The 15,117-nt window shown below is 43.5% G+C and overlaps 1 protein-coding gene across 1 annotated transcript in view; it reads right to left on the bottom strand.

Moving 5' to 3' along the window:
* The window catches only part of EFCC1 (EF-hand and coiled-coil domain containing 1), a gene marked incomplete at its 5' end in the record, with an annotated part of 52,496 nt that extends 38,257 nt beyond the window's left edge, over nucleotides 1-14,239 (bottom strand). Inside the window, 1 exon segment of the mRNA XM_008935332.1 lies at nucleotides 13,830-14,239. Coding sequence (XP_008933580.1) covers nucleotides 13,830-14,239 — 410 coding nt within the window.
* Nucleotides 14,240-15,117: the final 878 nt, after the last annotated feature.

Consider the following 15,117-nt stretch of genomic DNA (forward strand, 5'->3'; position numbering starts at 1 on the left):
CTTTTCCACATCTGCAAGTGGCTAAAATAGTTTCCATGCCCTTTTTTTCCATGCTTTTCTTTGACTTTCCCAGTTTTATTCTGGTTGAGGTGGAAGGATCATAATTTCATTTTTCTGATCTGGTGTTCTGTAAATGTGCATCATTCTTTTCTTTGCATCATTCTCCATTCCTTTCCTAATACATGTTAATATTATATTTGCTTTCCTCACTGCAAATGAACAGAAACATTCTTAGAGTTATAAATTTGAAAAATGTAATTCCTGAGCAGTTGTAGTAAGCTCAGAGTCCGTCACTGTGTCTGTTCCACTGCAGCTGGAACTGTTGTTTGGGGTTGTGGGTTTTTTCCCCCAAAGTGCAAAGGTGGTAGGTATCACTTCCCACCATTCAGTCACCCAGGCACCCTGAGATCATTCTGCAATCCTTCACAGTTGATCCTTATTGGTGTTAACATCTTGTCCAATTGAATAATTTTTAATTTTTATTTTCATTATTATTTTCTCCAAAAAAAACCTATAATCACATCATTGTAGCTTTCCATATCACGTGATATGAAGCATATTGCTCCAGCTGAAACACAGACCAAACAAAGCATGCTTTAAAGTCCTAACCAAGGCATATTACCCACTGAGGTTAGAATTAGGATAAAACAGAAGCTACACATCCAGGTCCCTCTCAGACAGTGGATATTCTGACCTGAATCTAAACTTCATGATTCAAAGGCACTTTTGGTTGAGACATGAATCAAATGACTGAGGTGGAACTTTACTGCTTTTAATTCCAGAGATGAATTCAGGCTCACCTCTGAACTATATTCTGCAGTGTTTTTAATGAGGTAGAAACATCTTGATATGTCACATTTTTTAATGTATGATAGTACCTTTTTTTAACATAAATTAATCTTTTAAGAATATAAAATCCATCGTGCATATCATCCACTAATTAACAATGCATTGCAGTATGAATTTATTTAATCAAGGGGGAAAAAAAAGCACTTTAAACTTCAGGATACACAATCTAAGCCACATAAACTATTTTACACCTCTTTTATAGCACTCACCTCTGACCTGGCACTTTGTGTTTTATATTGTGGGCCAGAACATGGTTTTACAGTTTCATTTATGAAGTGATGGGAAAAAAACTAGCCTTTTTGTGAGCATGGCAAAGAAGTGTATGTTCCCAAGGTCCTGGGAGGACTTCTGTCTTTGAAAAGTTGCTTTCTTTGTTGGGTGATGGTTGGACTTGCTGATGTGCGAGATCTTTCCCAACCTTAATGATTCTATGATTTTAAGCTTGGTTCAAACACAAAACGATCACTCAGAAGCATTGGTTTGCTTAACTTCACCAAAAATACTCCACACCAGAAAGTGAACTCAGGCCTCCACCTGTTGAATTGACAGATAATTCATAAACCTGTTTTTAAAATTAATACAGCGTGGCATTTTCTTTCTGTTTCACCTGCTCTCCCAGTTCACCTTCCTCTCGCCTGCTGTGAGCCGTCAGACCCTCCTCCCCCAGCACGGAACTGCAAGGAGCCAGGCCTCCTCTGGAACCCGCAGCTGGCCCTTCCTGAAGCCAGAGGGGTGACGGCTCAGGTCTCTGTTCCACGGGTTCTCCTGCTCCCTTTGCCCAGAGCCCAGCACCCGTGCGCTGCAGCTCGCCTTCGCAGGCTGCTGGCAGCCGCGGGAGGAGCGGGGTCTGTCTCCCCAGCCGGGCTGTCCCAGCTGCATCCCCTGCCCTGCTGCCGCTGCCCACGCCTGGGCCCCTCTCGGCCCCTCTGCGCAGCCTCTCGCTTTGTCTGCAGCGGGCTCTGCAGTCTCAGCAGTCATTCCGACTCTGATTTAAGCTTCCATTCCCCGAGTCAAAATAAAAGGCTGGCAAGGGAGGAAGGATGAAAAGGGGTGACGCTTTGACAGCTCCTTTTTCACGGTAATGAGCAAAACTGCTCTTTCCTTCCCTCCTGGTCACTTTGAGAGCCCTGTGAAGGGAAGAACTGGCCCATCCAGCTCCACCTTCCAGGGACCCACTGGACAAACTGGAGGCTCGGGGTGGCTTTTGTGGGCTCTGCCTGTGGAGTCATTGCTTTGTTTAGGGCTTATTTGCAGTTTGCTTCCTGTATATAATGACAGATTACAATGACAGGTAAATGCAGATGAATAGAATTAAAGTTTCAGCTTGAGTACATGAGGCAGCAAAGCATCAATTACTTCTTGGTGACTTCTGTACCGTGCGTCAGGCTCGTGCATGAAACAGAGCTCCGTTAATTCAGCCAGCCCATGGGAGCCTGCCACAGAAAAGTGGCTTCGCTTGGCTTGGAAGAGGAGGAAATAATTGCTACCTTTCCAGCATCAATAATCTTCCATTCTAAAAACCCACTTTTTTTTTTATAATTTAATAAAGAGGTAATTTGGATTATAAGGACCCTGTATCCAAACTAGAAGAAAAGACTTGTTTGATACTGTTTGCAGGAGCAGAGCCTTAGCTGATAATGCTAGAAAACTGCAATTTAAGTATCAATGACTATTAGTACCTCACAACAAGTGCCAAGCCTTAGGGACTGACAGTTTCTCTGTTTTATATAAAGTACAGGTCTAAACACCTCAAAACTCTCAGGAGTTTAGATCTTTAATCGTGATTATTAAATGTGAATTTAGAACTTGGATCATTTATATACTGCATGGTGCTTACCTGAAATGCTGGAGTTTGAACCCCGAGCCCCTGAATTAAGGTTGACATATGGGTGATTCCCACAGCCCTTCATACAGAGGTGGTGACTTTGCCTTAGAGCTTCCCCCCAGGGTGCGGCCGGCCCTGCAGGGAGAGCCATAAGGGAAATGAGCCCCAGGGGTTGACAAAGGTCAGGTGTCTGCTTGGGGGTAAAAGCTGGGACCACTTGCAGGGAGTCAGGAGTGTCTGTCTGTGGAGTGCACTCCACAGAGCTTCCTGGTTCAGGGCAGACCTCCTGACTCTCCCTGGAGCTGGGCCCTGGTCTGTTTAGGCCTTTGCAAACGCGGGCTGATCGGGTGAGAGTCGCCATGTGGGCACCCTTTTCTTATGTGTTTAACTGGCTGGTCTGGCTGTTCCCCATGCCAACTATGGGAACCCACGGTTCACTGTTTGTACCCCCTGTTGTGGGCCGAGTCGTGTCGTTTGTGGGATCGTTGGGGGTGAGGTTGATCATGTACGAGCTTGTTGACCTGTTTGTACCCCCGGTGGTCATTCATATAGTGACATTTCTGTCTACAATACAGTCTGCATATTGGTTCATCTCCCTGCTGGTGTTATCATTTTTGTTGGGCCTGGTCATTGGCAAAACATTACCTTAAAAGCTCTAAATTTATTTATTCTTTAAAGTTCCCTATTTTCAAATGCATTTGAAGCATCATTCAGAAACTATAAATCACGATGAACCAAAAACCCTAAACCATGGATAGCAAAGCAGATTTAGCTACACTGATTTAATGTCATGTAGATAGGAAAAACCGAAACACTCCAGCAAGAAAACATCCAAACAAAAGAGGAAAACCTTTCTGCTTTTCATTTTTGTCTGTGAAGTCTCATCTGATGTAACCTCAATATGCAACTAGTTTAAGCTGTTCCCAAACTGTGTCTTTGGAGGATGAACTCTTCAGCCTGAGTACCTTGCCTGGGTCTAACTTAAATCAGAGCAGTTGCTGTAAGTGAGTGGTCATCTGTTCACCTCCTCCACACCAGATCTGTCAGGCCACTGAATTAACCCACTACAAACAGTCCCTCAATGCCTCCATGTTCTGCAGGAGTGACTCTCTCTGAGATCTGTGCTTTCAAGGGTGTGCCTAGAGAATCATTAAGGTTGGAAAAGACCTCTAAGATCATCAAGTCCATCTGTCAACCAAACACTTCCATGACCACAACACCATGTCCTGAAGTACCATGTTCACATGTCTTTTGAACCCCTCCAGGGCTGGGGACTCTCCCCAGCACCTCCCTGGTCAGCCTGGGCCAATATCTCACCACTCTTTCAGGAAAGAAATTCTCATATCCAATCAAAACCTCCCCTGGCACAACTTCAGCCCATTTCCTCTTGTCCTATCGCTGGTTACCTGGGAGAAGAGACCAACCCCCACCTCACCCCAACCTCCTTTCAGGGAGTTGCAGAGAGAAAGCAGGTCTCTCCTTAGCCTCCTCCTCTCCAGACTAAACACCCCCATGTCCCTCAGCTGCTCCTCACAAACCATGTTATCCAGAGCCTTCACCAGCTTCATTGCCCTTCTCTGGACCCACTCAAACCCCTCAAGGTCTTTCTTGTCCTATGGCTATCCAAAACTGAACCCAGCACTCAAGCTGTGGCCTCCCCAGGGCCAAGTCCCGGGGCACGATCCCTTCCCTACTCCTGCTGGCCACACTGGTTTTGAGCCAGGCCAGGATGCTGGTGGCCTGCCTGGCCCTCTGCGCCCGCTGCCCGTGGTGCAGGGTAAAGCCCCTGGCAGGAGCTCAGGGAGCTGGGCTGGGGCTGCGCAGCACGGCGGCACCGGGAACTGGGTGCCCAGCGGGCTGTGCTGATGCAGCGACGGTGACCCACCCACCACGAGACAGAGCTGCGCCCCCAGTGCACCTGCGGCTGTTTGCTGGCACACAACCAGGTGGCATAACCCACTTTTCTGCAATCTTCCTAGGCTTTGTCTTTGCTTTGCTTGCTCAGATTTCTGGCTTGTGAAATTTTCTGCTAAGTGGAGCGCTGTGTAGACCTACCAGCTCCAGGAGCATAACTATGACATACTCAGAGCTCAGCTCAGACCTGACAATGTCCTGCTTTGAACAGGGTTGACCTCGCCATGTGCAGTTCAGAGACTTTTATGTGGTGGGAACTAATGCCAATGCCATGGGCTGGGTGAGGTACAGAGCATAAAAGCAGAGCAGATGTGCTGTGAATACCAGATTTTTCAGAGTTATGATTAGTGTTACATCATGAACCTTCCCTGAAACACTGCTGTGAAAAGAGACTTTACAAAACAAAGCACGGGGCCCCGATTTTATTCAGTAGATTTATTGAAAGGTTGGGGGTCTTTCCACTATAATCTGAGTCCTCACACTTGGCACCTCTTTTCTTGCCCTGGATAATGTGTTATGTGATGACAATTAGCACTTGAACCTCCATCAACCTTCAGAGAACATTTTTTTTCCAGAAACAAGGAGGGACTGCAACACACAGTCAGTAACAGCCTCTGTGCCTTATTTTTCCAGTGGGTTTAAGCAAGATGCTGTGAAGTTTGAAGTCACTTGTTATATAGAAGGAAATATCTAAACACACATCATGCTCCAAGTTTACATTCAACATTGTCCAACCACTATTTTTCCATGCAGTACCTTCCTATGTGAGATGGGATTAGCGAAGAGAATACAGTCACCATCCTCCCATACAGATATCTCCAATCATGATCAAGGTTTTAGAATCATAGACTCATAGACTCATGCTTCATTCCATGCTTCATCACGCTTCATTCCATGCTTTACGTTTTCAGTCTTTGAAGTTGAGCTGCAATTCTGTGATCCTTTAAGGACACATATTCATATTCATTCATTTTCACATATTCATTTTTACCAGAACTTGTCAGAATTTCAGATGGGCATCAAGAAAAGCTGTAAGAATGTATAAAATCTCCTTTTTTTCATAGATAAAGAATGATTTCTGCAAATAACAGCTAAAACAGTTAAATTTCCCTTGAACTATACTAGGGTGACTTCACTCATCTTGCCGTATCATTGTTGGGTTTGGGATGTATTCAAGGCCTCCTCCCCTGCAGACTATTAATCCTTCCATATTCTGAGAGCAGAGTATTTTAGTAGAACAATTTAGTTTTGTCTGTTTGAAAACTTTGGTTGTCAGCCTTTATCTTGCAAACTACCTTGTCTACTTTGTATCCTGAAAGAAAGTGAAATGAGGTGCAAGGAGTAAATAATCCCTTCTTACTGCTTTAGTAGAACTCCTCCTCTCATTTTCATGAAGTAATTTTCAAGTTTTAGCAAGAAAAAACAAGTTTTTCTTCCCTTTTTATTCCTCCAGCAGAGTAAAAAGCTTAAAAAAATGCAGAATTCTGCCCAAGTGTAGATGATCAGCAATGTTTGATTTTCAAAGTGACTTAGCTGAACTGGCAGAAAAATGACATGTGCTAAACCCACCTGAGATATGGTTGGTTGATTTGTTTTATCTCTGGAGGGGCTCAGTGGAGCCGCTGAGTACTTGACACTCTGTGTGTGTTTAAGTGCCTGCCTGAAGCACTTGTCAATACTCTGGTCCTCTCAAGATCTCACCCCTGGTGTTTTTACTGCAGATTTTTGTTAATATCTTTTATATCCAGGGAGATAAATGTAGATTATCTCCCCAAATTTAAGCTACAGGTTACACTTTAAGGTTACTATCTTGCTACTTCCTCTTGCAAAACTGACCTAAGGAAAAAGTCCATTTTAAAAATACTGCTGGTTCTTCAAAGCGCTTTTTAGGGAGGTTTGGCCAACTTCCACTCAGTGGAAGATTTATTGCCCCTTTCTGTTCTCATTACTCCTGTTAGCAAAGGAATGCTGCTAATGACTTCAGTGACTCTGATCAGATTAGCAGGTGGGAGCTGGTCATACAGAGACCTCTGAGTGAGGTGGGGAGAACAGGAGTGCCCTGCAAGGCCCCTTTCCCCTCTCCCACAGGTGCTCTTTTCACAAGTGCCTACAAACCAATCAGGTTTGCCTCAGAGACAAATGAGAGGTCAAGTGTGTAGTTGTGTCAGCAGCACTCGATGGCCCTGCGAGGTCCCCGGCGGGGTTTGTGATGAGCTGTGCCACTTTGTGACAGGAGGCTACAAACTCTGGGCTTACAGATGCATTCTCCTTGGTAATGAACCGTTGTTCTTTTTACGTAGCTCTCCCGTACTGATGTTATTGGCATTTTGGTCAAGAGTTGCAAGGATCCCAGCCTTGTTAACCTGGTGACTCCATCCCCAGAATAACCCCAATGCATTGACCTGGGTGTGCTTGCACCTACCTGCCTGCAGAGTCAGGATCTGTCAGAGGGATGCTATCAAGGTTAATGCAGTTCTAAGGTCTATAAACTGAGCACCACAGCAGTACAGGGCAGCGATGTCCTGTCACCAGCAAGTTGGGCCCACCAGGCAGAAGATACCTGGGAAGCTCTTAAGGCAGCAAGCGACATACTGCTAATATTTGATACAGAAAGGTGCTGTTCAGCTCACCAAAGTAATCCAGAGGGTTGCAACTGAGGACTATTTATGAGCTAGGATCATTTCTGTTTGAATTTGGTTCTTGCAATGACAGTGAGGAAGTGACTCTGTTCTGGGAGGCCTGCTTTCAAAGTGGGGTAGCCCCTGACAGGGAGTCCAGTCTCATGAAATGATTTGAAAGGTGTGGGAAAGTAGTTATTTTCTTGACTTTGAAGTTATCTTGGTGTATTAAATTAACCTTTGATTTTTGCTATCCTAAGACGTGTTGCATCACCTAGAAAGTTTGGGCAGTAAAAGGTGTCCATTTTCTCGGGCAGAGATTATAAAACCAGAGGGGTGTGATGCAGTCTGCAGGAGAGAGGTGCACGGCTCTCACTTGTGGGGTCCACCAAGCTGCCGGCTGAACTTCTAGGCACCAATTCAAGGGACTGTAGCTGCAGAAACACTGACTGCAGCTTTTCTGGGGGAAAAAAAATAACCAGGACAGGAGGGGTTAGCATGATCCAAATCACAAACAGAAGGCCAGGAAGAGACAGTTCTAAAAGGCACGGGTCAGGTACTGAGGATGAGATGACCAAATGATCTCTTTTGGTTTCTGCTGACAGTTGCAGGTTCTGCAGCACGCTTCCACCTCTCTGTCCCCAGGAAGGTGGGTGCAGTGGGGGCTGCTATGGGACACCTACAGCAGCATGTCCACCCTGGGGAAGGAGCAGGTCCCTGTGTGTGGCACGGCCATTGTGCTCCCAGTGCTTTACCCCCAACAGCAAATCAGGCAAGCCTGAAGAAAAAGGGGATTTAGTGAGAAACCAGGGAAAGTCTCCCAAGAATAAACACTGCGTAACCAGGAGCCCGGCACTGAAAATGGCCAGAGAACTGGCCACACTTCCCGCATCAGAATTAGCCCACAAGTACAAGCTTCCTTGTGGATAAATGCACTTAATTTGAATGGATTTGAAGTAAAAGCTAAAAGCGTTTTAAAAGAATGAAAAACTCTTCTTGCATTTGAAATAAAACTCGCCTGTCCATAGACAAAGATGCCATACATTTTCTTCAGTGTCAAGTTAATGTATTTAAATTGCTCAATTCTCTCTACCATATATAACAATGCCTTCCATTATCCCTTTTTGTGAAATCAGACTGTTCCTTCCAATTGTTTCAAACAAGCAGTAATCTGATTCACTTGCTTGGCTTATGATCCTTCTATGACTTGAGACACACAACGAGTCTAAGCTTTGTAGGATGGGAATATAATTCACCTGCTACAGTTAAATGCTGGAAAAACAGTTTTGTGGGTTTTATTAGCAGACTTCTATGGAATATATAGCTTCTCACAGTCTTAAGTAGAAGAAAACATCAGGTACAAGCAGAATTAGAAAATAAAATGCGTTGATGTCAGTTCACCTAGAACGATCTGCTTGAGTGCTTGTACAGATGAGGCTCTGCCAAATAACATTTTGTGTTCCTCCCCGTGATCTCAGCTCCTTGACTGCCATGGATCCTACTGACTGCCACCAGTCACTGCTCCCTGCCTGCTGCTGCTGTGGTCCCAGGCTGTACTGATCAGCTGCAGTTCCACCCAGGCTTTTTTACAGTCCAGCACGTGGATAATACTCCTACTGCCTCCACTCAAACGTTGTGCCGTCGGAAATAAAACACCAAGAGGCACTTTACCTTACAGCGAGCAAGGAGTTGGTATTGATGACAGCAGTCAAGCAGCAAGTTGTCCAGACTTCCTTTATTTAATGTCTATTTTTTTTTAAATAGAAGAACAGTTCTAGAATGCCTAAATATAAAACTTGCATTATCACTCAGACTGGAAATAACCTCCTACATACACTTTCCTTTGTGGGTTAGTGTCTCCCTCCTAGGGCTTTTTTTTCTTCAATTAACAGAGATGATTTGGTATCAGTTAGGAATATTTCCATATTCCTCTCCCATTGTTGGCTTACTGATTTGGATCTGTTTGGTCCATCTTGTTATATTTTACAGAGTAAAGATAACCTGAGAAATTACTGAAAAATCAGGACCCTGACTCCTAAAAGAAAAATTTAACTACTTCCCATGAGCATAACCTAAACCATAACTTTATAGAAAACTTAACATTGATGACTTTATGAAAGAAATAAACTGAGGAAATTATGCTAGAGGCCTCCAGCTTCATATTTGTAAGAGAGTATGAAGTGATGAAACTAACCTCTCTGCATTCCATGTACAAAGGATCCCTACTCATTCACACATATAAACGCTGATGGATAATTAAGTAATTTGGGAGACACACAATGCATATAGGAAGCATTTTTGGTATTTTATGACCCCTTCCACTGACCTATGTAATTACTGTGCTGCTGGCAATGTAAAATCTCTGAACATGTCCATTATGAAATCTATTTCAATTCTAAATGACCTTTCATTTTATTTGTTACACTGGGATCAAATTTAACATGGTTGTTAAATTCTGTCATTCCCTCCAATGCTGTTAAAGAGAAAAATAATCTGTAAACTTTACAAAGTAAACAATTTCTAAGCCACCTACAATGCAGTACAGAAAACAGCCAACTTATATTTGGCAAGAACAATGCATGTCAAAGCAATCTAATTTCCTTTTCTGGCTGAATGGATAAAAAGAAGCAGTAGATGTGACATTTTTGTTGCAGTAATATTTTTTATATATGGCATTCTTACAAAAAATACTTATAAATCATAGGCCTATATTAGAATACATAGATGGTGTCACCTTGAGCGAGACTTTCTGAAACAGGAGTTTAGGGAATAGCTGTTAACGATTTGCTCTCGGATGAGGAGAGTGCATTGAGTGGAGGTCCCCAGAATCTGTCCTGGGACCTGGTGAGTATGCTCATTTAGGCTTCCAGCTTTTAAAACAGAAACTACAGATGCACAAGTGACACCAAGCCGGGAGGGAATCCCAGTGGAAGTAATTTCCATGTGGAAGTTAGTACCAATATCATCCTCAGAAACTGGAACATTAGGCCAAAAATGGGAAAGCTGAGCTTCAGTAACAACAAATAAAAAGCCCTACACCTGTGTTGTGGTTTGAGGCTTGGAATGGGGGCGTGACCTTCCAGCAACTGGGAGGACCCCGGGTGGGGGTGAAACCATTGTATTCCCTCCCCTTCCCACACACACTCTGATAAGAGGCAGGGAGTGGTTTCTTGTTTCACTCCTGCCTTGGAGCTCGGAGAGGAAAGTTCTCCTTTCACTCCGTGGGACCCTGGAACCATTTCTGAGGGTTTTGTATATTTTATCTTTTGTATTATTCCCCTGGTCTTTATATATATTATTTTCCTTACCTCCCTTTTTCGTTTTCTGTTCCTTGTTGAACAATATACTTCATTTTTTTTTTAAAGTGTCTCTCTCTCTCTCTCGAGGGGGTGGGGGAGAGGCGAGTACATAGTTCTGTTCCGTGTGGGTCCTGCCCTGCACCCCTTTTTACACGGAACCAGGACAACCTTGCAAAATAAAATCCAGGGCACCAGTACAAAATCACTCTCTGGGTAGCACCGCATAAAAAATAGAACTTGCATAACTTCCTAAACTCTCCTGTATACTGATACAGTAATTATGCAATTTTAACAGAACACCGACGATAAATGAACAATTTCTTCTGACAACTTTTTTCTCTGAAATGAATTTAACTTGTGGTTTTCAGTAAGGAATTTCACAAAATTTGCTTTTAAGGTATCTGAGCTGCCTCATTAAATTGACAGGGATTAAGAAACAAAAATTAAGACCGTACAAATTTCTAACAGTGCAGGAAAAGCAAGATGTGCACCTTACAACAAGAAGTATCTCTGAACCATTTGGTCAACTAGTTTGGCTTAGGAACCTAGTAACATCACAGGGACATTTAAAATCCTGATTCAGGAACTGCATACTCAGAAAAAGTTCATGTTTAAGTGACACAAACTCCAGTTAGCAAACAGTTACAAAAGGTGTTGACAGCAACTTTTTGCATTAAATCTGGAGGCATATGAATCTGTGGGCAGAGAAGACAATTGCAATCAGGTGCCTCAGTGTAGGAAAACCTTTAATCACTTGCAGGTATTTAAATGCTTTCCTGAGTAGATGCAGACTATGTTGTTTCCTGAGTTAGGGATTATCATTTAAGGTCACTGTTGTGATTGCAGATCTAAATGATAACAAACTGGTGATGGTATAAAAGTGGGATTTAGATCCTCAAAGAGCTTTGAAAATCTGAACGTAAAAGAAGAAATAATCTTCTTTATAAGTATTTAAGTATAAATAGGAGCAGCATGTAAAGCTCATAGAGTGGTCTTGTTCTTGAATATGACCGTCTTTGGAAGGCGTGAGACTTTTGCTGCAGTAGATAGTGGCCTGCCAAGCCAGTGCAGGTGACTTCTCAGGAGACACATCTGCAATCTTCAATGCTTTCTGCAGTGCTCTCAAACCCTCACCCACCTCTCTCCACTGCTACCTTGCAGCATGAGTTCTCACCAAACCTACATCCTGCTTACACACTCACAGGCTTTTTGTGGTGTCCAGAAGTGGAGAAAACTGCTCACTGGAGTAACTAACTTAAATACATACTGACTGAAATATTAACAATGAACACACTTGCCAACTGACAGTCTGAGAAATCCGTGGGGTACAGCAGCTCTCCCTCCATCTCTATGCTTTGGTCAGCTCAAGCAAGCACTCCTAGCACATCGCCCAAACGATGCCCATGGGTCTGGGGCCTCTGCACCACCAGAGAAGATGATCCTCTATGAGCAGAGGCAGCTCCTGCCATCTGCAGCACAAGCGTAAGCAAGTGGAGTGGGAGGAGAGCCATCCTAGAGTTAAGCTCTTTCATCACAGTAACATGGAGCTCTGTGCTGCTTGACTTGACTATTTCCTGCCGGCCTGGGCACCTCCCTGCCACACTGTGGCATTCTGGTGTGCCAGATAATGCAGAACTGTGGAATGCAAGTCCCAATCATCGTTAGGCAGCTCTGCTGTTAAAGTGTAGGCTGAGAGCTGTATCAGGTGGGCAGGGAGGTGGAAGCACTTTAAGGCTGACAGGATAAGGACTCAAAAGATCCGTGCTAAATGTGCTGTTGGGCTAAAAAAGGGGTGTTTCCAAATGTTACCACCATTCCTGAGCTTTACACTCCCTTTAAATTAGCATGCAATTTAAAAATAAATATTACAAGCGAAGATTATCTTACAAAGACCACATCATTTACATTTCTGAACTCATGCTATTTGTACTGATGTAACCCACAGAAGTTCCTGCTCCACTAGGCCCAGCCGACATCTCCTATTGTCTTTAACTAGTTCATCTCTACCTTTCTAAAGGCTTTTTCTTATCCTTCTTCATACTTTGGAAAAGCTATTCTGCAGGAAAAGAACACATCCAAAGTCTCTGGTGTTCATGGCAGGGGGAACTTGAGTGACTAGACGAGTAGCACTAGGAGTTGTCTCACGAATCCAGATGAATGACAGTCATCTTGGACAGTATGTACCCTCGCAGTGGTTTTAAAATCCTATAGATGATTAATCAAATGCTTTTATCTTCTGCAGCCACAGAGGTATTAACATACACAACAAAGACACTGGAGAAAATGATTGTTTTTAGAATTTCCTCACTTCATAAACAATAGCTACGATGCTACAAATAACTCACTATGAATTCTTCTTATAAGCCAACAGAGGAAGTATAAGTTTAGGAAGAGACAAGGAGTTCAGAATAGACAATGTATTAAAATACTACCTTTAGTACAGTCAGGCAAAATATATAAATACTAGCTTTACTTTGGGTCAGTAAAAATACAAACAAGATTTTACTCCATAGGCCAGTTTGAAACTCAGCCAGAAATGCCTAGCACCTAATAACCATCAATGAGTCCAAGTTTTGCCTGAGATGAAAAACAAAAAGAGCAGTGAACCATTAAATTTGTGACCAACTTCTAGACTTTTGGAAATATAATAATTCACACTATTACAAAAGTGGGTTTCAGTTGGATGACATATTTTTTTTTTGAGACTCCTGCTATGTTATTATTGTGGGGGTTTAGGAAAGGACTGTAACTTTTCTTTTTTGGAGCATTACATATTCTGTCAGCGAAGAAGCAATAAAGTCACAGCAGAGTTAAAAAACTACTGGCCAGAAGTTGGACTCGTGTGGTTTTCTCAGATTTGTACGCCAGGCTGAAGAGCTTCCATAGGAAACGGAGTGTCAGCCATCTGACTAGAGCTGGCTCTGTATGTGCCACCTGACCAGCAGGAAATGCTGAACTGATATTGCCTGGTCATGGTGAAACAATGAGTGTGTTGGAAATGGATTCTGAAGGACTGTCAGCAATTTCTTTTGAGGCTTTCCTGAAGCATTACTATGTCGTAGTGTCGTATTGCTGCGTGTTTGAGGAGTAACTTCAGCTCCACTTAGATGAGCATCCTTATTTTGGCCTACCTTCCATGGAGTATGCCCTGTCCTCTTATGGATCCCTACCACACAAATTGCTAAGTAGCTTCTCATTTCCCTCTGGCTATATTGTTGAAAATGTATTTGGAGACATTTCATAAGCTACAACCAGTGATTTTCAAGCTAACTTGTGTATGGATATTGCAACTTTATAGGCATTTTTTGACAGACTCAAACTTACCTGCAGTGCTGCAGTTCTGATTCTAGCTGCTGAATGCGTATTTGGAGATGTGGCACCTCGCTGGCTTTCACTTCTAGCTCCTTCACTTTGCCAAGACTGTTAAGGACAGCAAGTCTTGCCTCTTCAACCTTCTTCCTCATTTCTGCTTGCTCCCTCTTCAGGTTACGGTTGCAGTCTTCCAGGCTGAGCAGAGCTTCCTGGGAGCTCTTCAGCTCTCTTTCCAACTCTTGATTGAACCTAGTTGCCTCTTCAATTTGCCCATCCCTGAAGGTCCGGATGAGTTCCACTTCCTTCAGGACACTATGAAGGCACTTGGTCTGGGGGTTGTTCTGTGTCAACGGTCTCTTATTCCCTATAAAACAGGTCCCCTCTTCCTTCTGGTTTGCACGGCTTTTCCGCAGTCCCACCTATAGTGAACAGGAGCAGAGAGCAAGGAGAAATTAATGAGCTTTAAAGCAACTGGCATTTTATTGAAGACCAAAAATGGCTGGATTGTGTTTTGTTGTTTTATTTTTTTAATGACGTAAAGTTGATCTGCAACCAATAAGCTTCTTACCTTTGCAAAATACAGAGACAAGGAAACAATCTCTGGAAAGTAGTTTTTAAATATGTACCTATAAATTTAATTTTAAAGCTACTCATTAAAGTGGGAAATTAGGTTGTTGCATAAGTTTCTGCATAGCTTTAATGTCATTACTATAGTCTGTCCTCAGAAGGCAACTACTATTCTGAAAAAAATATTTCCAGTTACTGTTTTTGTGTTCAGCACGAGTGAACAGAGAGCAGATGGGGGTGTTCTGGACCTCTGGTCTTTCTCCTTCTGATTCTTTCTGGGACCTTTGACTGGTGACTTTGTCTTTGCTTCCGACTTCCTCTCAGATGAAGACAGTAACCGTGGCTTTCATCTGCCAGGCCAGACGCTGGACAGATGGACAGACAGCTAATGCCAATGGAAGTGTCATGCGTGTGGCATAGTTCTGTGAGAGTTGTGTTAGTGCTGAACCCAACCACACCAGACCCACCAGAACTATCAGTGAGCTCAGCTGGCCACGGCTTCCCCTCTTCCATGCTATTTCATGCCAGAGTAGTTTAACTGCTGTTAAGTATGTATGGGTTTCACTTGAGCCAATGCAGCCGGAACGGAAACCAGCCCCAGAATTAATGGGGCTCTGCAGAGGAGCCAGAGACCATTCATCAGGCTGTCTGCTCCAGCTCTGATCTCTCACCACCATGCTTGGAACAAAACCCACTCCTCATGCTTACACCATGCACCAGTACAGGTTGGGGG

The sequence above is a fragment of the Merops nubicus genome, unplaced genomic scaffold (assembly GCF_000691845.1).
Source record: "Merops nubicus isolate BGI_N331 unplaced genomic scaffold, ASM69184v1 scaffold14602, whole genome shotgun sequence".
Taxonomy (NCBI): domain Eukaryota; kingdom Metazoa; phylum Chordata; class Aves; order Coraciiformes; family Meropidae; genus Merops; species Merops nubicus.